This window comes from Saccopteryx bilineata, chromosome 3, assembly GCF_036850765.1.
Source record: "Saccopteryx bilineata isolate mSacBil1 chromosome 3, mSacBil1_pri_phased_curated, whole genome shotgun sequence".
Classification (NCBI taxonomy): domain Eukaryota; kingdom Metazoa; phylum Chordata; class Mammalia; order Chiroptera; family Emballonuridae; genus Saccopteryx; species Saccopteryx bilineata.
Window position 1 is genome coordinate 33,282,910 of NC_089492.1, and position 26,280 is coordinate 33,309,189.

Here is a 26,280-nt window from a genome sequence, read left to right on the forward strand (position 1 = left end):
GCAGTGTCGAGAGCTGTACAAATACTACCCTCAGAACATGTCATAAGGAAATAATGTATGAGAAAAAAAGTCATCACAGAATAATAGAAAATTAAAAATGGAAATACTTTATGGATCCAATAATAGTGGACTAATGAATCAAATTAGTTATATCAGTTATAACTAATAAAATGTAGTAATTTATTTATTTATTTATTTTTCTGAAGCTGGAAACAGGGAGAGACAGTCAGACAGACTCCCGCATGCGCCCGACCGGGATCCACCCGGCACGCCCACCAGGGGCGACGCTCTGCCCACCAGGGGGCGATGCTCTGCCCATCCTGGGCGTCGCCATGTTGCGACCAGAGCCACTCTAGCGCCCGGGGCAGAGGCCACAGAGCCATCCATCCCCAGCGCCCGGGCCATCTTTGCTCCAATAGAGCCTTGGCTGCGGGAGGGGAAGAGAGAGAGACAGAGAGGAAAGTGCGGTTGGAGGGGTGGAGAAGCAAATGGGCACTTCTCCTGTGTGCCCTGGCCGGGAATCGAACCCGGGTCCTCCGCACGCTAGGCCGACGCTCTACCGCTGAGCCAACCGGCCAGGTAAAATGTAGTAATTTAAAAGTAAGGCTTATCTTAAGTAACATTTTCAAAAACAGAAAATAACATGAAATTTGGTATTCTCTGTAGTTAATATCTATATGATAGACCATGCAGAGAAAGAAGACCAGAAAGTGTTAATAATGGTTAAGTGATGGGGACAGGGTTATGAACTTATTAATATAAACAGTTGAATCTACTTTGCTGCTTCAGTAAGTACCCTGTAACAAGTGGAATATATTCTTCCTGTGACTTGACATATTTGGCGCAGTTCTTCTAAATATTAATTGATACACAGAGGACTGTGAGACTGAAAACAAGAAATCAGACATTTGATACCTATAGGTCAAGCACAGTGATAGGCATGTGGCATAAATTAATCACTTACTTTGTAAATATTTTGGTTAAATTTATTTGGAGACTTTTATTATGAAAAATTAACATTGAAAATGTGTTAGAACTTTTTACTTTATGAATATATAAACATCTTTTGAGATGTCTTAATGTTAAAGAGTGGTATAATATTTTTAAAGCTTCTAGATACTCTGCTAGGTACACTTGTGAAAGAACTCCAAAACAAATACACACCTGGACGTCGGGAAGAAGCAATTGCTGTGACAATGAGGTTTTTGCGTTCAGTGGCAAGAGTTTTTGTCATTCTTAGTGTGGAAATGGCTTCATCCAAAAAGAAGAAGTAAGACATCCTTTTTGCTTTTGACTTTTATATTATTTTTCACTACGTTTTTATAAAAATAATAACATCATGTATATGAAAGGATTCATAAAAGATTCCTGTATTTTTCTTTTTGCTCTATAGCAACTTTATTCCACAGCCAATTGGAAAATGCAAGCGTGTATTCCAGGCACTGCTACCTTATGCTGTGGAAGAATTGTGCAATGTAGCAGAGTCGCTGATTGTTCCTGTCAGAATGGGAATTGCTCGCCCAACAGCACCTTTTACTCTGGCTAGTACCAGCATAGATGCCATGCAAGGCAGTGAAGAATTATTTTCAGTGGAACCACTACCACCACGACCGTCATCTGATCAGTCCAGCAGGTAAACTTCTATCTGGTAAAAGATTCTGATTTAATTTTCTCTGGAAATGACATGTTTGGCTTAACTAAAACCTTTGCATAAGCATTCAGGTAGTGTACATGATTATTTATATGATAAATGGTAAAGATTTTACTTTTTAACCTGTGAATGCACTTTAAAAATTATATTTACATGTATGTCCATGTCTAATAGACATATAGTTTTGGGTTTTGCTTGGGCTTGCAAAGGCACAGTTTTTATTATGCCAATAAAAGAACCTGATAAGAAAGCTTACTTAATTAAAAAAAAGAAAGCTCACTTAAGACTTCTGTAGACATTACTGTTTCTTCTTACCTTTAATTAATAGCCTGCTGGAAGGCCAAATTGGAGAATGAGAAGATATTAGTTATGTCCAAAGGCTTGGGCTAGGGGGAAGCTTATGTGTAACCTAAACAACAATCAGAATGATAGAATTTTAAAATATTCTCTACAACAGCCATATTAACTAGGAGAGGACTAAAACAACGCCGTAATAAGAAGTTTCTAGTGACAAGGTTCTTTATTCTTAAATCTCGTTCATCTTTTCCATTTATTTGATAGTTATCCTAACTAGACTGTGAGCTTATTGAGTCAGAATGTTTAGAACCTAAAGCTAAACATGAAACATTCTAGTGTCTTTTATTTAGCACAGTGGTTCTCTTTAATATGCATGCAAATCACTTATTAAAATGGCAGAGGCTGGTTCTGGAGGTCTGGGTGGAGCCTGAGAGTCTGTATTTCTTAGAAACTGTCAGATAATGCCAAAGCTACTGGTTTAGGGGCCACACTTCTGAGTTAGTTGCAAGGCTCTAGAGATCTTTAGCAAACAATTATTTTATTTGGTTTTCTCGAGTCTGATTTTATTACTGTGTGTATGTATGATAACATTTTTTTTTTTTTAAAGATTTTATTCATTATAGAGAGGAGAGGGGGGGGGAGAGGAGCTGGAAGCATCAACTCCCATATGTGCCTTGACCAGGCAAGCCCAGGGCTTTGAACCGGCAACCTCAGCATTTCCAGGTTAACGCTTTATCCACTGCACCACCACAGGTCAGGCCTGTATGATAACATTTTAATAAGGAGTTTTAAGACTTAAAGATCTTTATTCCCCCTCTTTTTTTTTTCTTTTAAAGATTTTATTTATTGACTTTACAGGGCCAGGGGAGAGGAACAATAAGTATCACCTCATAGTTGCTTCACTTTAGTTGTTCATTGGTTCCTTGTTGTATATGCCTTGACCAGGCAAGCCCAGGTTTCGAACTGGTGACCTCAGCATTCCAGGTTGTTCTTCCTTTTTTCTGAACATCACTGTTTTAATAAGGATGGCCTGCTTTAGTATTTGGACAGTTCCCAAATCTTAACCCCTGAGTTTCATCTAGGTTGATGTTGAATGTCTGCTCTCACTATTCTTATTCCTTCATATACCAGGGTATGTTTTCCAACTTTTCCTCTGTTGTCAGGTTTCATTGGGTACCTTGGAATCTAAATCCAGGTTTGTCTGTTAAAGCTCTTACATGGTAGCCTTGTCACTGATGTACTTGCAGGATTTGCTGAAAATTATTATAAATCAAGCTATATATTTTCAGACTTGCCAGATATCCCCTATTGTCCAGAGGTTCTGCTAGTGAAATCTTCTTGGACTCCTGTGAAGCTCCTGATTCTTATACCCTGTGAGGAACACCCAGTTACTCAAGTGGTGTTACCTTATGAAGTCTTTGTACCTTTCCCTTGGTTTTGTTTTAGACATATTTTTTTTTTGTGCGTTTAGCAGATTTTGAGAGTATCTCTTCTCTAAAGTGTGTCCATGAGCCTGTTCCTACTAATTTTTAAGATTTTATCATCTTGCCCTGCTTCTGAGGTTTCTTTGTTAAAGTGTTGGGCACTCTTTAGCTCTCCTCTTTACTTCATTACCTTTGGTGTGTTCTTGGGCCGATCTCTCATGTCTTTCTAGAAGGAGATCTCATTTGATAATCAACAGATAACAGTGCTAATGTTGTCTACTATTGTTGCTATAATATAGAAGCCCTTCATTATAATACAGTACAATCACTCCTTTGCATAGAGTGTATTCTAACCAGTGTTATAGGCATGTCTTAAAGAAAACATAAACACTTGACCAGATACTGGGATATCTCTTGTGTTGGGTGGTAGATGGTGTTTATCACTCCATTGAGTATAAATTCTTAAGTTTAGTAGTTTTGCTTTTTCTATTGCCCACCTCTTTAAAACTCTTATGTTCTTATTAATCTGTGTCTAGTGTGTCTCTATGCCGCATACAATAACTGTTGTTGAAATTTTATTGTGAAGTAAGAATTTTGCTAAGCATTATAGATGCATTGCCTGTTTTATTTTTCCCAACAACTGGTAGTACCACTATCAATCTAACTTTAAAAGTGGGGAAACTTAGGTTCATAGAAGTTAGGTAACAGGTTTCACAGCTACTGAAGTTTAGATATATTTAGAAATATAGACAGTTATTTTCCTTCTCCCTAGGCAGAGTATTGGATGGCAGAATAGAGAGAGAAATTGCTGCTGGGTACATACTGATAGTGTTGAGGCATTGTATTAACCAACCCCGAAGCACACCCTCCCTCGTAGTGCAGATTGCAGCTCCAAACTCATGAGCACACCCTTGTAGTTAGCAAGTCTTTGAAAAGATGGGGTTTTTTTTTCTGTCTTCACCCAGCCATGGCTGATATAGGGCAAATCTCGTGAAGTTTGTTGCCCTTTCATGATTTTATGTATTTGAAAGGGATAGAAGAGAGGATTTTTATGATGTAACTTCTACTTTTGCTTAGACCCCAGACTGTCTTCTGTGAACACTATGGCCCCTTTAAACCTTTATAGCCTAAGAGACATATTTATTTGAAGGCAAATTGTCTCAGTTGACAACTTTTCTTTCTTTCTTTTATTTTTATTACAGAAACAGAGAGAGTCAGAGAGAGGGATAGATAGGGATAGACAGACAGGAACAGAGAGAAATGAGAAGTATCAATCATCAGTTTTTCATTGTGATACCTTAGTTGTTCATTGATTTATTTCTCATATGTGCCTTTACCGTGGGCCTTCAGCAGACCAAGTAACCCCTTGCTGGAGCCAGTGACCTTGGGTCCAAGCTGGTGAGTTTTGCTCAATCCAGATGAGCCCGCTCTCAAGCTGGCGACCTTGGGGTCTCAAACCTGGGTCCTCCACATCCCAGTCCGAGGCTCTATCTACTGCGCTACCGCCTGGTCAGGCCTCAGTTGACGACTTTTCATGTGTAACTGGTTTGATATTGTTTCTCAGAGCAGCTAAGGTAAGGAAAGAACACTAACAGTGTAAACACTTAAAAGGTCTTTTTTGTGTGTGTGAGAGGAGGGGAGATAGTGAGACAGACTTCCACATGTACTCTGACTGGGATTCACCTGGCAACCCCATTTGGGGCCAGTGCTTGAGTACCAAGGTATTTTTAGCACTTGAGACTTGACACTTGGTGGACCAATTGAGCATCCTGAGTGCCCGGGGCCACCTTTGAACCAGTTGAGCCACTGGCTGTGGGAGGGGAAGAGAGAGAGAAGGAGGAGAAGGAGCAAGGGAGAAGCAGATGGTCATTTCTCTGTGTGCTCTGGGAATTGAACCTGGCACATCCATACACTGGGTCAACGCTCTATCCACTGAGCCACTGGCCAGGGCCACTTAAGGGTCTTTTAACTTCTTTTAAAATCTGTAGATAAAGGGTAATAGTTAGGTCACAGTGTAGTTTAGCAACCACCTGCATTTTAAGCTGCACTCTCTGGTTCTCCATTTTATTTTATATTTTTTAATATAACGAAGACATATGTCTTTTCCTGGCTATTTCTCAGTCTGATTTTTAGAGAAGTAAGAGTATTTTGCTACCCCACTTTTCTTTATGATTCTGTTTTAACATCACACTTTTGAATTGATGTGTTTTTCCACATACACACCCGGCAAGTCAAAGGTAATAAGCTGATGCAAGGTAGGTAATGTCAGGTCTACATAAACAGTAGATTTTTTTTTTTTTTTGTATTTTTCTGAAGCTGGAAACGGGGAGAGACAGTCAGACAGACTCCCGCATGCGCCCGACCGGGATCCACCCGGCACGCCTACCAGGGGGCGACGCTCTGCCCACCATGGGGCGATGCTCTGCCCCTCCAGGGCGTCGCTCTGCTGCGACCAGAGCCACTCTAGCGCCTGGGGCAGAGGCCAAGGAGCCAACCCCAGCGCCCGGGCCATCTTTGCTCCAATGGAGCCTTGGCTGTGGGAGGGGAAGAGAGAGACAGAGAGGAAGGAGGGGGGGGGTTGGAGAAGCAAATGGGCACTTCTCCTATGTGCCCTGGTTGGGAATCGAACCCGGGTCCCCCGCACGCCAGGCCGACGCTCTACCACTGAGCCAACCGGCCAGGGCCGTAGATTTTTTATAGTAAGCACATTTTCATTACTGGATGAATGCTGCTGTTGGAGCCTTTGGAAGTTGTGGACTGCTGGTTTTAAAAAGCAATGGAAAAGGGAAAACGTTCCCTTTAGAATATTTCAGTGGAAAGACTCATGAAAAGTATGTGTATTAACACAGATTTGAAATGACTTACTAAAAATAAAAACAGCCTGACGTGTGGTGGTGCAGTGGATAAGGCGTTGACTTGGAATGCTGAGGTTGCTGGTTCCAGACCCTGGGCTTGCCTGGTCAAGGCACATGCAAGAAGCAATTACTATGAGTTGATGGTTCCTGCTCCTCCCTCCCACCTTTCTCTTTTTCTCTCCTCCCTCTAAAATCAATAAATAAAATATTTAAAATAAAATAAAATTCTGAGATTTATAAGCTAATTCTTTATGATAAAATAATTTCTTTGGGGTTTATGTTTTTTGAGAGACTAAATTAATTATTACTAGTTTCCAAGAATTTTTAGGTTAGATTTAAAATAGAATGCTAGCAAGTAAATCACATGGCGCTACACTGTATAGTCAGGTGCGGCAGCAGTGCACTCCTGACCTCTGGATTTCCCACAGCTCCAGTCAGTCTCAGTCATCCTACATCATCCGGAACCCACAGCAGAGGCGCATCAGCCAGTCACAGCCTGTTCGAGGCAGAGACGAGGAACAGGATGACATTGTTTCAGCAGATGTGGAAGAGGTAGTTTTAACTGTGGTAGATGAGAGGCTTTTATTTGGGAGGGAAGGAGGGGAAAGTAATCATTAGATACTTTATTAAATGCAATTGTTGCCAGCTTCTGGATTTTGGTTATAGGTTCTCATTTGTGGTTATACATCCTAAAAGTATTTTAATAGTACCTGACTCAATGGGTAGTCGGAAATTGGAAACATAAACTTGTTTTTACTTAAGGATTAATAGAAAAGATATTCTCAATGTTAAAAACAGTTTTAGTAGTTTTGTGCAATGTATTTGAATTAGAATACTGTGTATTTTTTAGGTAAATTTTATCATTGCAGAAGTTTTAAAAAAACTTCTCCACACAATTGTTATACTTCTAATTTTGAGGTTCTGTGTATGGACAGGAGTTATAAACTTTGAGATAGGTCAGCATAATTTTTGATAGCAAATTGTCACTAGCAAAATGAAGAGTCCAGTTCCCTGTATTAAGGGATCCTTGTGTTTTATTTACTAATTGCCATAGAGGGACATTGGTGAGAAGTGTGTTTATTATATACTTTAATTGTTTACAAATAAGATTCTGGATTTAGGTTGAGGTGGTGGAGGGTGTGGCTGGAGAAGAAGATCATCATGATGAACAGGAAGAACATGGGGAAGAAAATGCTGAGGCTGAGGGACAGCACGATGAGCACGATGAAGACGGTATGCAGGTTATTGGAGAAATTATTCAGTACGAGTAAATCATGTACCTTAAAGAGAGATAAAAACCCCATTGGATGTAAAGTGAAATGCCAAGGGATTCTGTAACATCTGTTTCAAATTTTAGGAGGTTCTACATATATATATATATGAACAGTTGTTTATATGGGAAATAATGCAGTAATTAATAATAATACTTAAATAAACTTTGTCTACTCACAACTGTAAACTTACTTTTGCCCATGCTGTACATACATACATGTATATCTGGAGGTACACATACATTACATAAACAAGCATATATATATATAAGTATAAATATTATTTAAATGTACAAAATGATTTATCCTGTTCTCCCTCTTGACCTTTCAGTTTAAGTCATTTTAATTTTTTAGAAACTAAAATAATCATAACCATGTTATGAAAATTTGGGAATGAGACAGAAGGAAACAGATGATGCATAACACCACCCATATGCTAACAGTTTGTGTTTTACTTCAGTCCTGCCCGGTGCTGCCCATTCTCATGCATATCTTTTACATATTGTATATGAAGTTTTTGTGACTTTCTTTTTTACTTAAAATAATAATTTTGCCTCTTTGCTACATAAGAATGTTTATCAGTAGCCATAGGATAGACTTTTTTGGAATCAGTTTTATTGTGGTATAACAGACATTTAAAATTTACCATTTTGTATGTTTTGATGTGTGTATATACCATGAACTATGAAGAACAGACATTTTTAACTTCCTTCCCCTTTTGGAAGCCCAGTATGTAAAACAGATGAGAATGAAGCAAGGACCTAGCCCAGAGCTCTCCTTGCTAGCTTAAGTCCTCCTGCTCAACACTTGACATAAAGCTCTGTGGGACAGATTTTGAATTGCTGCGTAATGATCCCCCGGGTACCAGCATTTATGTAGGCATTCTTTTCCTGCTAAGCAGGCATTATGCTTACGCTCGTGTAGTTATCCTTTCTCTCTGTCCTTTCTTCCCCCTCTCACTTTCTTAAGTTCCCTCCCTTATGCTTTTCTGGCTTAGGAGACCCAGTCTGGATCCACAGTGAGTTTGTACTACTTTTTTCGTCTTATTTAAATCTATTTACTAGGGAGTGACATGGAGCTGGATTTGTTAGCAGCAGCTGAAACAGAAAGTGACAGTGAAAGTAATCATAGCAACCAAGATAACGCAAGTGGGCGCAGAAGTGTCGTCACTGCAGCGACGGCTGGTTCAGAAGCAGGTATGCTACCATTCCCTAGCAACTTCCTTATGAACATAAGGCTGTTTGTGTATTTAGCATGAATTGGTTAAACTGTATTTTGTATGCTATATACAAGGGTGACTAAACCTTTTTATAACTTCATCCTGTTTCCTAACTATAGATGTTAGTAAAAAGGGTATTGTTTTAATGACTTTTGCTTTTGTTATTTTAAATAATGGATTAATTTTAAAGTTCATTTAAAAGAGTTCTTTTCTAATTAAATGTTTTTAATGATGTGTTTTGTGGATTGTTGAATACAGCCTGACACTCTGTTTAATATATATACTTTCCTGAATGGGGGCGGGGGTGTGTGTGTGCTGTAGTTTCAAATATCAACAAACTCAAAATGGTTTCGGTTTTAAAAATTAAAAATGTAGGTGCAAGCAGTGTTCCTGCCTTCTTTTCTGAAGATGATTCACAGTCAAATGACTCAAGTGATTCTGACAGCAGCAGCAGTCAGAGTGACGACATAGAACAAGAGACCTTTATGCTTGATGAGCCTTTAGAGAGAACCACGAATAGCTCCCATGCCAATGGTGCTGCCCAAGCTCCCCGCTCCATGCAGTGGGCTGTTCGAAACACCCAGCATCAGCGGGCAGCCAGCACAGCCCCTTCCAGCACATCCACACCAGCAGGCAAGTCTGAAAACTTGGTTTCCTGAGTGCTTTTAATAGGTATTTTTGTAAAGTTATGATGTTCATCTAGAGCAGGGGTCCCCAAACTATGACCCATGGGCCACATCTAGAGCAGGGGTCCCCAAACTATGACCCCCTGAGGCCATCTATCCAGCCCCTGCCGCACTTCCGGAAGGGGCACCTCTTTCATTGGTGGTCAGTGAGAGGAGCCTAGTTCCTATTGAAATACTGGTCAGTTTGTTTATTTAAATTTACTTGGTCTTTATTTTAAATATTGTATTTGTTCCCATTTTGTTTGTTTTTTTACTTTAAAATAAGATATGTGCAGTGTGCATAGGGATTTATTCAGGTTTTTTTTTATAGTCTGGCCCTCCAACGGTCTGAGGGACAGTGAACTGGCCCCCTGTGTAAAAAGTTTGGGGACCCCTGATCTAGAGAACAAGTTTCATAATAATTTTCTATTATTTTGCTGAGGTCAAATATAAAAATTAGTTAAGCTTATATTAGAGCAGGGTTCCTCGATCTCTGTGACAGTGCTACTTTGGGCTAAATTGTTTATTTGCAGTTGTGCACTGTAGGATGTTTAGCATCATCTGTGATGTCTACCCACTCACTAGAGGTCATTCCTTAGTAACCTCTCACCCTGGTGTGACAACCAAAATGTTTGCATACGTTGCAAATGTTCCCCTTTTGTGGGGGCAGTGGCAGAATTGCCTCTGTTTAACAACATTGTAGTAATTCTTATCTCCCTCATCGTTCCCCTTTCTAAATTAGTGTGGCTTGAAAAATTGCATATTTGAAATGCAATTGATCTTTTAGCTTTCTTATATAAATAGATACAGTGCTTGAGAAACACAGTTAGCAACTGACATTAGCTTATTGTGCTTATCCATTTTCCATTACAGCGAGTTCAGCAGGTTTGATTTATATCGATCCTTCAAACTTACGCCGGAGTGGTACCATCAGCACGAGTGCTGCAGCTGCAGCAGCTGCGTTGGAAGCTAGCAATGCCAGCAGCTACTTAACATCTGCAAGCAGTTTAGCCAGGGCTTACAGCATTGTCATCAGACAGATTTCAGACTTGATGGGCCTTATTCCTAAGTATAATCACCTAGTATACTCGCAGATTCCAGCAGCTGTGAAATTGACTTACCAGGATGCAGTAAACTTACAGGTATGAAGCCACGGAAAAGTCACTCATTCAGATATATAATTTGGCTGTGAATTATGAGAATTCCAATATAAGGGGCATTAAATGTTACAGATATTTAAATGTACAAAAATGCTATAGTAAGTCCTCACTTCATCAATAGGTTCTATGTCTTTGAGCAAAATGAAACCATAGGCTGATAGTTATAAACAAGAGTTAAGTTTCTATGGCATCACATCAATGAAACATTATTCAAGGACCTGCTGTATATCAAATTTAACTTTTTGGGGGTAGTTTTAACTGTTTTAGTTTGGTTTTCACAGTTTTTAACTATTTTAGTTTGGTCTTCATAGAACTATGTAGAAGAAAAGCTTATTCCCACTTGGAACTGGATGGTCAGTATTATGGATTCTACTGAGGCTCAATTACGTTATGGTTCTGCATTAGCGTCTGCTGGGGACCCGGGACATCCAAACCATCCTCTTCACGCTTCTCAGAACTCAGCGCGAAGAGAGAGGATGACTGCTCGAGAAGAGGCTAGTTTACGAACCCTTGAAGGCAGACGGTATGAAAGTCTTCAATTATGCTTGTATGTTTAGACAGAACCCTTGTATTCTAGAAGGTTTTTTACATAAGACCTCTGTTGTAAAGGAGGAAGTAAGAGCCTTGCATTACTTCTTTTAAAATTGTGTAACTGAAGCAAAACAAATTAGTTATAATCCAGGCTATTTTTTAAAACTTCATTTGTATGACAGGAATCTGATAGTAATTGCAATCACCGTTTTTGAAGGGGAGTGATCAACATCCTTGTCTTACTAACCCCAGGCTCCCTGCCCCTCCTCCTTCCCTTTTGAAAGGCATATATTCATGAAAGGCTTATTTTGACCATGCTGAATATGAATGCACTTTGTACTCAGGAGAAGTTTTGTGTAGTTGCCAAAGCTGCTCTTTGGTTTTCTAAACATATTTTCCTACCTTCTCCAGCTTGCTGAATCTCCTTCTTCTTCTTCTCCTTCTCCTTCTCCTCCTTCTCCTCCTTCTCCTCCTTCTCCTTCTTCTCCTCCTCCTTCTCCTCCTTTTCCTTCTTCCTCCTTCTCCTTCTTCCCTTCTCCTTCTTCTTCCTCCTTCTCTTCTCCTTCTTCTCCTTCTCCTTCTTCTTCTTCTTTCTCCTTCTCCTCCTTCTTCTTCCGTCTCCTTCTCCTTCTTCTCCTTCTCCTCTTCTTTCTTTTTCTTCTTTCTTCTTCTTTCTCCTCCCCCCTCCTCCCCCCTCCCTCCTCCTTCTTCCTTCATTCAATTATAAAATGACCTTTTTCAGGTCTAGGAATTGGATCAAACATCTATCACTAAAGCGGAGGCAGTGCCATACAGTGAAAGTACCTGTACCTAAGATCACAGGATTTGGTTCTAGCTTTGGCTCAGGCTAAACAACCTTGCTTCTTTGGGTGGATCATAAAGGAGGGAAAGACAAGGGTCTAGACCAGGGGTCTCAAACTCAACTCAGCATGTGGGCCGCAGAGCAAGATCACAGCCATTCTGCGGGCCGCACTAGGTCTACAAAAGGCAACTGTTACGCAATACTTTTCTCACTGCAGTTGAAAACAAAAAAAAATCAGTACAACAAGCACAATTGTACATGCAGTTTACTCAGTGTCACAAAACGACCAGAAACTGTAGTTCGCATCACAACTGCTGTTAACTAAGCTAATATCTAGCTAGGTTGCTAGAGAAATGAAAAATACAAGTAGGCCCCTAGGCTTACTTAATTTTATCCAAAATATTTTGAACTTCGTGGATTAGTCTGCGGGCCGCACAAAATTGTTTGGCGGGCCACGAGTTTGAGACCCCTGGTCTACGAGATTGCTTAGGAAACTGAACAAGACTGTAGTTGGGAGTCTGCAAGAGAGATAATAGTTACTAAAGTGGGACAGTAAAGATCAGGAAGGAGGAGCGAGAAGCTTTGAAATCATATAAACAGAATTTAGGGCCTATTGAGGGATAAAGCAAAATGAGAAAGAATTTACTGTTATACATTTAGACTTTGATTCAGAATAACTAATAGGAAAATAAAGAGAAAAATGTGGAAGAGTGGAATGGACATACATATTTGCTTTTGAACTTGAGAACTGGGAGGGAATTTGATGGAAATGTCTTAATATGCAAAAGTGAATGGTTGGCTGAGAGATCTGGACCAGAGATAAGATTTTGGAGGCATCAGCTTTCCTGCCCTAGGAAGCCTGCTCCACAAACAGGCACAAGCCTTGTTTTCATTAGGCTGATCTGCCCTGAAGCACAGAGTTCTGATGATACTCATTGCTGACAGGGTTCTCCCTTTCTCTCTCACTCTCATGCAAATATAACAGCTTTATTGAAATGTAATTTACATACCATATAATTCACCCGTTTAAAGTATATAGTTCCATAGTTTTGATTGTATTCAGAGCTGTGCGCAACTATCAACATTAATTTTGGAATACTTTATCTCCACAAGAAACCCCATTCTTATTAGCAGGCACTCCCCATTTCCCCTACCTTCCAGCCCTAAGCAACCACTGATCTACTGTTTCTATAGGTTTCCCTGGTTTGGACATTCCACATGAATGGAATCATATATTATGTGGTCTTTTGTGTCTGGCTTCTTTTACTTAGCATAATGGTTTTAAGATTCATTCACGCTTAGCATGTATTAGTACATTATTTCCTAGTAGTAGTTATTCCCTTGTGTGGATATGCCACATTTTGTTTACCCATCCATACATTTACAGACACTTGGGTATTGTTTGGCTATTACGGCCAAAATATGTTTTTAGCCACCTTTTGATTGTTATGAACAATGCCACAACAAACGCTTGTGTACAGGTTTTGCATAGACATGTATTTTCAATTAGTTTAGGTATATACCTGGTTGTGGAATTGCTGGATCACAGTAACTCTTGTTTAACTTTTGAGGAACTGCCAGAGTGATTTGTAAAGTGGCTGCACCATTTTATATTCCCAGTACGAGCACATGGAGGGTTCCAGTTTCTCCACATCTGTGCTAACACTTGTTATTTTTCTTTTTGATAATAGCCATCCTAGTGGGTAGAGAGAGAGAGAAGTTGTTTTATTTAATTATACACTCATTGGTTGCTTCTCGTATGTTCCCTGACCAGGGATTGAACTGGCAACCTCTGCGCACCGGTACGACGCTGTTACCAGTTGAGCCACCTGGGAAGGGGTCATTGTGGTTTTGATTTACATTTCCCTAATGGCTAATGCTGTTGAGCATCTTTTCATGTGTTACTGGCCATTTGTACATATGTCTTCTTTGGAGAAATGTCTATTTAGATCCTTTACCCTTTTTTAAATTTGCATGTCATTGAATTGTGTGAATTCTTTTTATACTCTGGATACAAGTTCCTTATCAAGTAGTTAACTGTAGAAATTTTGTCCTATCCTGTGAGTTGTTTTCCTTTTCTTGTTGGTATCCTTTGAAGGCCCAGTGCTATCTCTGTTTTCTTTTGTTGTTTGTGCTTTCAGTGTCAAAAATGTCCCCAAGAAAACAGCATCACTAACACCTGAGAGCTTGTTAGAAATGCAAATTTGGGGGCCCTACCCCAGGTCTACTGAAACTTGGGGTGGGACCAGCTATCTGTTGCAACAAGCCCTCCAGGTGATTTTGATGAAAGCTAAAGTTTGAGAACCATTGTCTTTAGGGAAGGCATTCCTTCTGCCATTCCAAAGGATATTGGAATTCCTTTTCTTTACGAAATATACAGTGGTTACATTTCTAACGCCTGAGCCATAAGATTAATGAGTTTTTATTTGTGGATAGTCTCAGTTCCTAATTTTGTATATTTATTTTAGTGGCCTCTCATTTGTGTTTATTTTTATTATTATATCTTCTATAAGTGAGAGGAGGGGTGGTAATGAGACTCCCACATGTGCCCCTACCTGATTCACCTGGCAGTACCGTCTTGGGCCGATGCTCAAGTACTGAGCTAGTTTTAGTGCTTGAGGCTGACGCACTTAGACCAACTGAGCTATCCTCAGTGCCCAGGTCCATGCTTGAGCCAGTCGAGCTACTGGCTGTGGGAGGCAGAGTAGGCAGGGGAGAGAAGCAGGTGGCTGCTTCTCCTGTGTGCCCTGACTGGGAATTGAACCCAGATGTCTGTACACCAGGCTGATGCTCTATCCACTGAGCCACTGGTCAGGGCCACTCATTTGGGGTTTTTATTTACTTATTTACTTATTTTTGTAAACAATTTCATTTCTTTTTATTCCTTCAGACGTGCCACATTGCTTAGTGCCCGCCAAGGAATGATGTCGGCTCGAGGGGACTTCCTAAATTATGCTCTGTCTCTAATGCGGTCTCATAATGATGAGCATTCTGATGTCCTTCCAGTTTTGGATGTTTGCTCACTGAAGCATGTAGCATATGTTTTTCAAGCCCTTATATATTGGATTAAAGCAATGAACCAGCAGACAACATTGGATACACCTCAACTGGAACGCAAAAGGTATCCATACTTGCCATGAGGTTGGTTTAAGAAATTCTTACTTGCTCAGTGTGGTCTTCATTAGTACATTGTCCAATTTTTGGAGTAAGGAGAACAGCACTGTGAAAGAGAAATAGTGCAGGAACATTTCCTGTGGGAAAATGGGCTTCAGTTATCCAATCTTTCACTGTAGCTACTCCTCACTCAAAGCAGGAACCCGAAGAATCCAGTTAAGCTTTATGTTTGAGATAGTTTGGCCTGGTTGATCATGTTTTTTATTAGACTTCGTGTGACCTCTGAGTTGCTGTGCTGATTTCCTATCACTCTTTCTTGGTGTGATTAGCTTTTTACTTCTGTTTAAGTCTGTTTTGTAGTCGTAGTACTTTGGCTGGCTAGCCTACCATTCCCAGAGTCTGAAACTTTGTTACAGTGTTCAAAATCGGTTAGATACTTAACAGACCTTTTCAAGTGTTTCTGGGGGGAGGGGGGGTTGAGGGGTTTTTTGCTTATAGTTCCCATAATCTTTGCTTCTATTTATATTACACAAATATTTCATGTAAAACAACTCATTTGTCTCTTTAAAGGACACGAGAACTCTTGGAACTGGGTATTGATAATGAAGATTCAGAACATGAAAATGATGATGACACCAATCAAAGTTAGTGTACAGAAAATCTGCTAATCTACTTCAAGAAATGGCTGCCTCAGTAGTTCCCCTTCAAGCTTTTTAACTTCATTATTTTCTGTCTGGGTGGGAATTTCTCTTTTCTTCTCTATGTCCCATTTCTTGCCTTTTCTGTCCACTTTCCCTTACACATTCTTGCATTATTTGCTTCATAAGGATGATTTTTAAAATGTTACAAATTTTTCAAAAATTTTTGTGCATGATTTTCATATTTCTCCTGTGCATTTCTCCTAGTTTTATGTTTACCTTTACTCTTAAGTAAAGTGTGTAGGCATTATATTAAAATCTTAGCAGAAGCCCTGGCCAGTTGGCTCAGTGGTAGAGTGTCAGCCAGGCGTTCAGGGGTCCTGGGTTCGATTCCCGGCCAGGGCACACAGGAGAAGCGCCCATCTGCTTCTCCACCCCTCCCCCTCTCCTTCCTCTCTGTCTCTCTCTTCCCCTCCCGCAGCAAGGCTCCATTGGAGCAAGGATGGCCCGGGCACTGGGGATGGCTTCTTGGCCTCTGCCCCAGGCACTAGAGTGGCTCTGGTCGCTACAGAGCGACGCCCCGGAGGGGCAGAGCATCGCCCCCTGGTGGGCAGAGCATCACCCCCTGGTGGTTGTGCCTGGTGGATCCCGGTCGGGCGCATGCGGGAGTCTGTCTGACTGTCTCTCCCCGATTCCAGCTTCAGAAAAATGCAAAAAAAAAAATTACCAGTTTTAACTTCCAAATATCAAAATCTATAACAGTTAACACAATAAAAAGAGAGACCATATTCCAAACTCAAGAGATTTGGGATCTTCTGCAGTTTATTTGTAGTTATCAGCTATTTCAAATAGAAATAAAATTTTTTTAAATTGAGGTCAGATAGTGAGAGGAGGGGAGAGAGATTCCCACATGCATACAACCATATCCATCCAGCAACCCCTCTCTGGGGCCAGTGTTCTAATACTGAGCTATTTTTAGTGCCTGAGGCCAACACTTGGACCAACCAAGCATTCCTCAGACCCTGGGGCCAGTACTTGGACCAGTCAAGCCACTGGCTGCAAGCAAGGAAGAGAGAGTAGGGGGAGGTGGAGGGGAAGAGAAGCAGATGGTTGCTTCCCATGTATGCCCTGACCAGGCATCAAACCTAGGACCTCTACACGTTAGGCCAATGCTCTATCTACTGAGCCAACTGGCTAGGGCCATTGACTCTTGATAATAATTATAAGATTTTGATACTAATTATCAGCTAGCACCTTTATTCAGCACAGAGAAAGACAGCTGACCTAACTACTAATTTTTGAGAACCCAGCCATCTCTTAACAACTGTTTTCACAACATACTTTAAACATTGCTCGAAGTTTAATTCCATTAAGGGGAGTTGGTGTGCTGACTTCCTATCATGATTCATGAGTGCCCACAGATTTCTCTGTTTATCTTCTTGTACAGGAACAGAACTTATAAGTAAGCAAATGCTTAAATTTCAGCTCCTGACCATCTCTTCTTTTTTGAAGCCATATGTGAGCCAGGTTCTTAGTATGCTCAGGAATCTACCTTGTATTCAGGTCTGAATCCCCAGAGAGAGAGAAGAGGGTATGGGAAACTTCCATCTAAAACAAAATGGAGCAATATTTGTTACTGCTAATATTTAATGGCAACTTTATATTGTTATTTAAAATATATACAACATAAAATTTACTCTCATAACCCTTTTAAATTGCTAATATTTTTAATTATCACTTAAATTATTATCAAAAATATTATCAAAATTTTGGACTATTGACTTGTTTTTTGAGTGGCATGAAAATTCACAAAGAGGTAATGGGAATTTTGGATTGAGCAGATTAAGATTCTTTTACCCTTCCCCAATAATTAAAGAATTTTTCTAAAAACCAAACATTTTATCTCTTTATGTTTAGGTGCTGCATTGAATGATAAGGATGATGACTCTCTTCCTGCAGAAACTGGCCAAAACCATCCATTTTTTCGACGTTCAGATTCCATGACGTTCCTTGGGTGTATACCCCCCAATCCGTTTGAAGTGCCTCTTGCTGAAGCCATCCCCTTGGCTGATCAGCCACATCTGTTGCAGGTGATTTAAATGAACTGGTCTTAAGGTTTATTTTTAATTGATTTTATTTTTTTCAAGTGTTCAATGTAACTAAAATATTTCTGTTAAAATTCCAGCCAAATGCTAGAAAGGAGGATCTTTTTGGCCGTCCAAGTCAGGGTCTTTATTCTTCATCTGCCAGTAGTGGGAAATGCTTAATGGAGGTTACAATGGATAGAAATTGCCTTGAGGTAAGAGGGTAAAAATCTTTGTGATACAATATTTGTGAGTGAGCACTTGTCCCAGCATCCAGATTATTGGAAATGTGTTACTTCAGAATATTGTATTTCCCCAAATAATAGAAGTATCAGAAATTCCTGTTTTATGACAGTAAAAGGATTTCCAACTGTTTCATTAGCCTGCTTTGAGACTAACTTGGCAGGTTACTTCTGTAAAGTAGTAGTTTCGTTATGTGTTCTCCCTGTTTCACAGAGTTGATTGTTGTAATGCTTTTGGAAATTGATATGTACATGCAAATATACTTTTTAATGCATTGAACATGTATAATATTAGCTTGAAACTTTTCTTTTTGAGTCTAGAATGTGAATAAGGTAATAATAATTTGTTGAGTAATTCTGTTTCCTGGGCACTGTCTCAGTCTTTATAACCATGTTGGGTAGAAAACATTGTTATCTTGCTTTTATGGGTAATAAATTGGGGCTTGGAGAGTTTACATAAATTCCATGTGGGAATATCTATTGTTATACAGCTAGTTAAGTGAAAGCTCTAGATCTTAGATAAAAGTCTGATTTGAGAGCTTAAAATAATACCGTATTGTTTCTCCAATAAAAAGGTAATAACATGTTTAAGAGCAGGCATAGAAAAAATTTAGTTAAATAGAATTTTTTATTGTCTAAATGAGAAAGGAAAAGATTGAAAATACATAAGAGACTCAAGAACCCACAGATAATACAAAGATTCCTTTAGAAATCTTGGAAACTGCTCTGGTAAATGCACTGGAATTTGTGGTTACTGAGGGGAGTCAGATAGGAAACAGGCTGCATCTTTGTAGCTAAAGTGCCAAACTGGAATTACATCACTTTAGTATGATTTCTATGGAGTATTAGTAAGTTGAAAACGAAATCTAGTTAGTTCTTTCAATGTGTAACTTTTAAATGTAAAAATTCATAGGTTCTTCCAACTAAAATGTCTTATGCTGCCAATTTGAAAAATGTAATGAACATGCAAAATCGGCAAAAAAAGGAGGGGGAAGAACAGAATGTGGTGCCAGAAGAAGCCGAGAGTTCAAAACCTGGGCCATCTGCTCACGATCTTGCTGCACAGCTGAAAAGTAGTCTGCTGGCAGAAATAGGACTGACTGAGAGCGAGGGGCCACCGCTTACTTCGTTCAGGTATTTGCTAAGTGAAGACAGTTGTTCTATTGTATTACTTTTTGGGCTATTAAATAATTGCTATAGGAATTTCAATTTAGAAATTTTATTTCATTTGTATGTAAATAATAGAGTTAAATGTATTATTTTGTATTTTCATAGGTTATAAGCAGATATTTAAATATTAAGTTTCAGTTTTCTGGATTTTAGGGGTTTTGGTGATATATTGTCATTGATTAGCATTATGCTTTTCTCCTCACTTTATTGAAAAAATTCTGAGACTTTTTAATGTTTAGTACTGAATTAAAGTATATATATCAATGTCAAATAGCCAATTATAGACTTGTTACCAGCAGCTCAGCTAAGGGCGAAGATGTGAATAACTAGAAGGAAGTTTCTAGATTTGTGGCTCTCACACTTGCATGGGCTCCTTTGCCAAGTCCACAGGTGGTAATTTCTTGCAAGAGGTAGGTTCTTTGCTTTCCCGATAAAAATTTGCCAGCATACACTGGCTCAGTATGGCTAATCAAATGATTTGTAGAGTAATTCTATGTTTTTTGCTTATATAATGTCAGATAATATTTTTGCTTAGAAGGAATTTAGCTAGTTTATGAAACTATATATATATACACTTCATGTACACAGATAGTCATAACAACTGTAAAAGGCAAGGAAGAATTGTGGACTGAGTGGCCCAAGCTTTCTAGAAACAGTACGGATTAAGCTGAAATGGTTAGGATATATAGAAGCAGTTAGTTTGATAAAGAGAAAAATTAGAGGTAGAGAGACAAGTTAGAAAGCTGTTATTCTGGCTAGTGGTAAAATGAAAAGGGGGCTGAAATAGGACATTGCCTTCTAGTATGGAAAGGAAGAGAAACTCATAAAGGACTTGATTAGTCTGGAGGAATAGGGCACAGAAGAATTACAATGTTTCACATCAGTGCAGTAGAGAAGTAGATGATACTACTGAAAGAAGTCAGGAGCCAATGTCATTATCCTGAAGGAGGTCCTCAGTTTCACCATTTTGAGTTTGAGTTGAGTATCACTGGAATGAGTATATTTAACACAGTGGTAATTCAGGTCCATTGTGCAAGTTTGAACTGGAGAGGGGTCTGGGAACCGTACTAGGCAGAGGAGATGGACATTGTACTTGAAGGAGAGGAGGAAAGGAGGTAAAGTTAAAGATGGAGATAGGAGGCAGCCTGGGTAAGTATCCTACATAAAGGACAGAGGGGAAAATGGAGTAAAAATGAGATGGTTCTGTGAGGAATGAGAAGCTTATAGAAAGAAAATTCCCCAATAGAGAAGATGTGGTTTGAAGGACCTAAAACCTCAGACTATTAAAAGACCAAGTAAATTACTGTCATTGGCCAAAAGTCAGGCAATTTTTAGAATTGGCTAAATTATGTCCCCTTCTCCCCATAAACTTCTTACAGGCCACAGTGTAGCTTCATGGGAATGGTTATTTCCCACGATATGCTGCTGGGACGTTGGCGCCTTTCACTGGAACTGTTCGGCAGGGTATTCATGGAAGATGTTGGAGCAGAACCTGGATCGGTATGTATTTTGAGCACTTGAAATTCTATTTTGTCTGTAAGAATGTATTTCAGAAAATAATTCTGTCGTGCATTTTTTTTAAGATCCTAACCGAATTGGGTGGTTTTGAGGTAAAAGAATCAAAGTTCCGTAGAGAAATGGAAAAACTGAGAAATCAGCAGTCAAGAGATTTATCACTAGAGGTAAAGGTATTTAGATTTTCTTATACTATATATAGATAGTATGTCATTTATATAAAGTTTAAAAACAAAAATTAACAATCATGCTTAGGGCTATGTGCTGTATAAATTCAAAGTTTAAAGAAAATAGATGATAACTACCACATTTAGAATAGTGGCCATCTCTGGCAGTAAGATTTCCTAGCATCCTCTAGTGATGATCAATGAGTTGCTTTTTTCTTTTTTAAGTATCATGAACACATGAATTTAAATGTTTTTGGTGTGCTTTCATTGAGGGTATTATTCCAACTGATGTTCAAATTGTCTTTCTCTGGCTAATGGGAGTGTGGTTCCTTTTTGGCTCCTGATGGGGTTTTTTTTGTTTTTGTTTTTTGTATTTTTTTGTATTTTTCCGAAGCTGGAAACAGGGAGGCAGTCAGACAGACTCCCGCATGAGCCCGACCGGGATCCACCCGGCACGCCCACCAGGGGGCGTCGTTCTGTCGCGACCAGAGCCACTCTAGCGCCTGGGGCAAAGGCCAAGGAGCCATCCCCAGCGCCCGGGCCATCTTTTGCTCCAATGGAACCTTGGCTGCGGGAGGGGAAGAGAGAGACAGAGAGGAAGGAGAGGGGGAGGGGTGGAGAAGCAGATGGGTGCTTCTCCTGTGTGCCCTGGCCGGGAATCAAACCCGGGACTCCTGCGCGCCAGGCCGACGCTCTACCACTGAGCCAACTGGCCAGGGCGGCTCCTGAGTTTTTTTGACATGACTCCATTGTCTTTGATAACTTCCTTTTAGTATTTCTCTCATTGTATATTTCCTGTCATAGACCTTACTTAAGTCAGCCATTTCATTAAGCCCTTGTTCATTTTAGTAGGAAATTGTATTTTGAGATTATAATTTGGGCTCTAGGGTTGCTCATTGCCTCCTGGATTGGTCATTGTTTTAGGTCTTTTTTCTTTTATTGTCCTAAATGTCTTTTAAATTTTTACTTTAAATTTATTGTGTTGACATGGTTTCAAGTGTCCCACTCAATATAATATCTACTACCCCCCCCACTGTACCCCCCCATGTCCCATGCAAAGTCTCTTTCCATTCTCATTTCACCCTCTTCCCCCCACCTCCATCCCCCTTCCCCTCTGGGAATTGATGCCCTGTTATCTGTATCTATGAATTATGTACATATAATTAGGCTAATCCCTTCGTTTTCTTTGATCCCTTTCCCTCTCCCCCTTCCCTCTGACAGCTGTCCTTCTGTTCCCTGTGACCCTGCCTGTATTTGTTATGTTCCTAAGTTTATTGTGCTGTTAGATTCCATATGAGATCTAGGCCTTTTTAGTGGAGATAGCTAGGAAATGTTCCTTAACAAACAAAAAGAGAAGAAAGTTACATCATGAGTTCATCCCTTTTAAACTCAAGATTAAGCAGCACAAGCTTGTTTTATTTTCACCTTTTAGTCTTTTTCTTTTTTTGTGACAGAAATAGAGGGACAGATAGGGACAGAGAGGAAGGGAGAGAGATGAGAAGCATCAGTTCTTCATTATGACTCCTTAGTCTCCTTAGTTGTTCATTGATTTCTCATGTGTCTCTTGAATGGGGGCTACAGTAGAGCAAGTGACCCCTTGCTCAAGCCAGTGACCCTGCACTCAAGCCGGAGACCTCAGGGTTTTGAACCTGGGTCCTCTGCATCCCAGTCTGATGCTGTATCTACTGTGCCACCACCTGCTCAGGCTTCACCTTTTAGTTTTTATCTCCTTTTTTTCAAACTAAATATCCGAATTCCCAAACACTAATAAAATTACTCATTTGCTTTTATCCTATAGCGTACACACAGCAGTCTTAGAATCACAATGTTAACACTACCACAAAATAATATTGAAGATAGCTTAAGATTTTTTTGCAATTTTTTTTTTGTTGTTGTTCTTAGAGCACAACTAGTTGGAGATTTATGGTCAAATTACTTTGTTTTAAAATTACTTGAATTAATTTATCTTTACATGGTTTTGCTACCATTTCTATAAATAGGGCCTTTTCTTTCATTTTGCTTTCAGGTTTTAGGGATTGCTTTTTCTTTTTAAAAAAATATTTTTCCTAAGTAATATAAAATATCTAGTGTTGCATGGTAAACTCTACAAAGAACATGTATTTGTTCAGAGATCTAGTTTCCATTTCAATTTCTGTCTCTTTTCGATGTCCCCCACCCTTCAAGTTTTTTATCAGTTTATTTCTCTCCCCCCTTTAAACCAATATAATTGTCTGTGTGTATTCATTACTTCTCTCTCCTCCACTCCCTACCCTGAGTGTGCTATACATTTTACTCCATCTTTCTGTTCCCAATAAAGAGAGAAAGTCTTAACCGTATACAGAGATATTCTGCTTCCTTTTACAGCAGCTTTGTCTTAGTGCACTGCATTTTATGGTTGTATCGGTTTTTTCCGCTGTTCTCCTATTGGTAGACATTTGGGTTTGTTTCCAGTCTTGCTGTTATAATAGTGGTGATGAATAGCCTCATGTGTGCTTCTATTCTGGGCTAGTGTGTCTTTGAGATAGATTCCTAGACACGGAACCTGTGTCAAAGGACACGTGCATACATAATTTTGCCAAATATTGGCAAATACCTCTGCATAATGATTGTATATTTTTACACTTTCAACATTAATATGAGAATACCTGATTCTCCATAGTCTTGCCAGCAGTTTTCAAATTTTTACCAATCTGATAGATTAAAAAATGGCATCATAGTATAGTTTAAATGTGCATTCTCTTATGAGCAAAGTTAAATATTGTTCTATATATTTAAGGATATTAAGGATATTTTTTTTTCTATAAGCTTTGTTGAAATACCTTATTCCCTGCCAAAAAGAAAGCTCTTGTCTGTTTTTTTCTACTTAAGTTCTTTTCTTAGTTCTTTTGGGTTTTTTTGTTTGTTTATTTTGAGAAGCACTTTATCTTTAGGTGACATGCATACTACTCATGAATGTGTATCTTTGTACTAGAAAGTACAAAAATGTCTCCCAGTTCGCCATTTTTCTGTTACTTTCCGTATGGTGTTCTGTCACCAAAGGAATATTCCATGTTCTAGTATTTGCTATTAAAATTAATTTACATTTCTGTCCACTTGTAGTTTATTCTAGTGCATTCCAAAATTGAATGAATTGCTATTCCTAGGAAATCTTTTAAGAAAGTTTTAGTATTGAATTAAATTCCATTATCCTGATTTAACACAAAACATTCTTACATACTTTAGAATGTTGTTTATTTGGAATGCATAAATTTCTGAGAACCCAGATTACTTTGTAGTTACATATTTAAATTGTCAAGAAAAAGCTAAAAATAGATCTTATATAGAAAATTTCTGTTGGTTTCCAACACTGAATTTCTTTCTTTCTGATATGTTTTTAACAGGTTGATCGGGATCGGGATCTTCTTATTCAGCAGACCATGAGGCAGCTTAATAATCACTTTGGTCGAAGATGTGCTACTACACCAATGGCTGTACACAGAGTAAAAGTCACATTTAAGGATGAGCCAGGAGAGGGCAGTGGTGTAGCACGAAGTTTTTATACAGCCATTGCACAAGCATTTTTGTCAAATGAAAAATTGCCAAATCTAGATTGTATCCAAAATGCCAACAAAGGCACTCATACAAGTAAGTACTTGACAGATAACAAGCATCATAAAAATCTTTCCTTGTTTGATTGAAACAATGATAATCATGTGCATATGTATTTATTGTGGGAGAACTTCAATGTACATTTACATTTTTATATACTTTTATTCTAGATTAATGATTTAATCTTGCTTAAACTACTCTGATCGACAGTTCAGCAGTTTGCTCTTCTGCCACATTTGTCTTCCTTAATGTTATGTTTGAGTTTCTCCTCTCAGTTGTTATAGGTTGGGGGGTGGGAGGTGGTAAGATACATGGTGATATAAAAGTTCAGTGAGCAGACTGAAGTATTTCCCCCGCCCTCTATTTAGGTGGTACAGATACCTGAGAAGAAAACACTGTTTTCTACAGCAGTGCTAGAGAGAGTATGATTTGTAGAGTTGCTGCTGGTTCCCAATGAGATAATGAAGCCTGCAACCAAATATAAATTGGCTGACTGTGTCACTACCCTCATTGTTTAGTATAGTGTTTTATATGTTTTTTGGTAGTAAGATTTCTATTAATTTGCTGCTTTAGTGCAAGCTCTTTACCTCCTCGGGGAACCAGCATTTTGTGATTAGAACTCTTTCCTAATTTTTAAGATTACAGTTAGAAAATTAAGAAGTCTGCAAGTTATAAGAGCCTTAAGGTAGGTGATAATTGGAGATTCAGGTAAAGTAGGGGCACAACAATGTGTCAATATTATAGGTGAATGGATATAGTAATTGAGGGAGAGGGAGTTACTAAAAAAATCTTGTATTTTACCTAGGCTATAGATATATTTTATTGGGGTTCTGTAAACTGCCACCATAGAGGCTGAAGGAGCTCTGGAAAGGATTGAGGCTGGAAAGATGGGAGCATACCCCAGCCTTTCATCATTAGTTTTACCATTTGACTCTGTAGTCTTTAGTAATAAGAAATTGGTAACTATAAATTAGGAAACCTGAAGAATCATAACAATTCAGAAATAACTTTCTGCATATTCTTAGGGACCCATACTCTAACTTATTTATGTTTATAGTTTTAATAATAATAGCTAATGTTCTGGGTGGCCTGCAATGCTTAAAAACAAATATTAATATTAGAGAAGATATTCAAATATGGTTCTAATCCTGTAAGAAATCTCAGCATGATTTATCGTGAAACTTAAAATAGCCCCAGTTGCTACATATTATTTCACAGCTTTGACATGACAAGGGGAAAATTCATTAAACAAATACTAAGGAACATCTACTACATGCTAGATACATTCAGCACAATCACCCCAACCCTCAAAACCCTAGGGGGAATGAGAAAGGCACTAACACAGATGGTAAGAAAGATGACCTAAAGCTGTAATGTCTTAAGTATGTTTGGTCATGCCCTCACGTTGATTTTAAAGAGGCTGAATTGACATTCATCTAAACAAAGTGTATTTTATATTTTCTTTCAGGTTTAATGCAGAGATTAAGGAACAGAGGAGAGCGGGATCGGGAGAGGGAAAGAGAAAGGGAAATGAGGAGAAGTAGCGGCTTACGAGCAGGTTCTCGGAGAGATCGGGATAGGTGAGATCCTTTTGTATCTTTTATTGAATTTGGGTGAATTGAAGGTAAGCCTGTAAATAAAAGAATCTATTATAAACTTTTTTTAGAAAATTAAAGTTAATATTTGTATATATACATAATTCAAATAGTCTAACCAACTGATATTAAAATGTTCTGGTTTAAAAACTCAAGGGCAGTTGAAATATTTGCTTTTTATTTATTCTCAAGTTATTTTTAAAACTTTTTTATAGATAAATTTTTATTTAATTTTTAAAACTTTTATTCATCACATTCTTAAGTTTGTTTTAAAATTATAATTGTGGCAATT

The 26,280-nt window shown here is 38.8% G+C and overlaps 1 protein-coding gene across 5 annotated transcripts in view; it reads left to right on the top strand.

The window, feature by feature from the left end:
- The window catches only part of UBR5 (ubiquitin protein ligase E3 component n-recognin 5), a 146,796-nt gene that overhangs the window by 104,155 nt on the left and 16,361 nt on the right, over positions 1-26,280 (top strand). For 3 of the 5 annotated variants that reach the window (XM_066265918.1, XM_066265920.1, XM_066265922.1), the window contains exons 33-49: positions 1,110-1,270; positions 1,394-1,633; positions 6,656-6,779; positions 7,349-7,460; positions 8,563-8,694; positions 9,093-9,354; positions 10,260-10,524; positions 10,854-11,065; positions 14,766-14,996; positions 15,560-15,633; positions 17,545-17,717; positions 17,813-17,926; positions 18,867-19,087; positions 20,503-20,623; positions 20,707-20,811; positions 24,186-24,429; positions 25,862-25,973. In XM_066265918.1, coding sequence (XP_066122015.1) covers positions 1,110-1,270; positions 1,394-1,633; positions 6,656-6,779; positions 7,349-7,460; positions 8,563-8,694; positions 9,093-9,354; positions 10,260-10,524; positions 10,854-11,065; positions 14,766-14,996; positions 15,560-15,633; positions 17,545-17,717; positions 17,813-17,926; positions 18,867-19,087; positions 20,503-20,623; positions 20,707-20,811; positions 24,186-24,429; positions 25,862-25,973 — 2,903 coding nt within the window. The remainder of the gene's footprint in view (positions 1-1,109; positions 1,271-1,393; positions 1,634-6,655; positions 6,780-7,348; positions 7,461-8,562; positions 8,695-9,092; positions 9,355-10,259; positions 10,525-10,853; positions 11,066-14,765; positions 14,997-15,559; positions 15,634-17,544; positions 17,718-17,812; positions 17,927-18,866; positions 19,088-20,502; positions 20,624-20,706; positions 20,812-24,185; positions 24,430-25,861; positions 25,974-26,280) is intronic. The other 2 variants (XM_066265919.1, XM_066265923.1) reach the window with 1 other exon arrangement.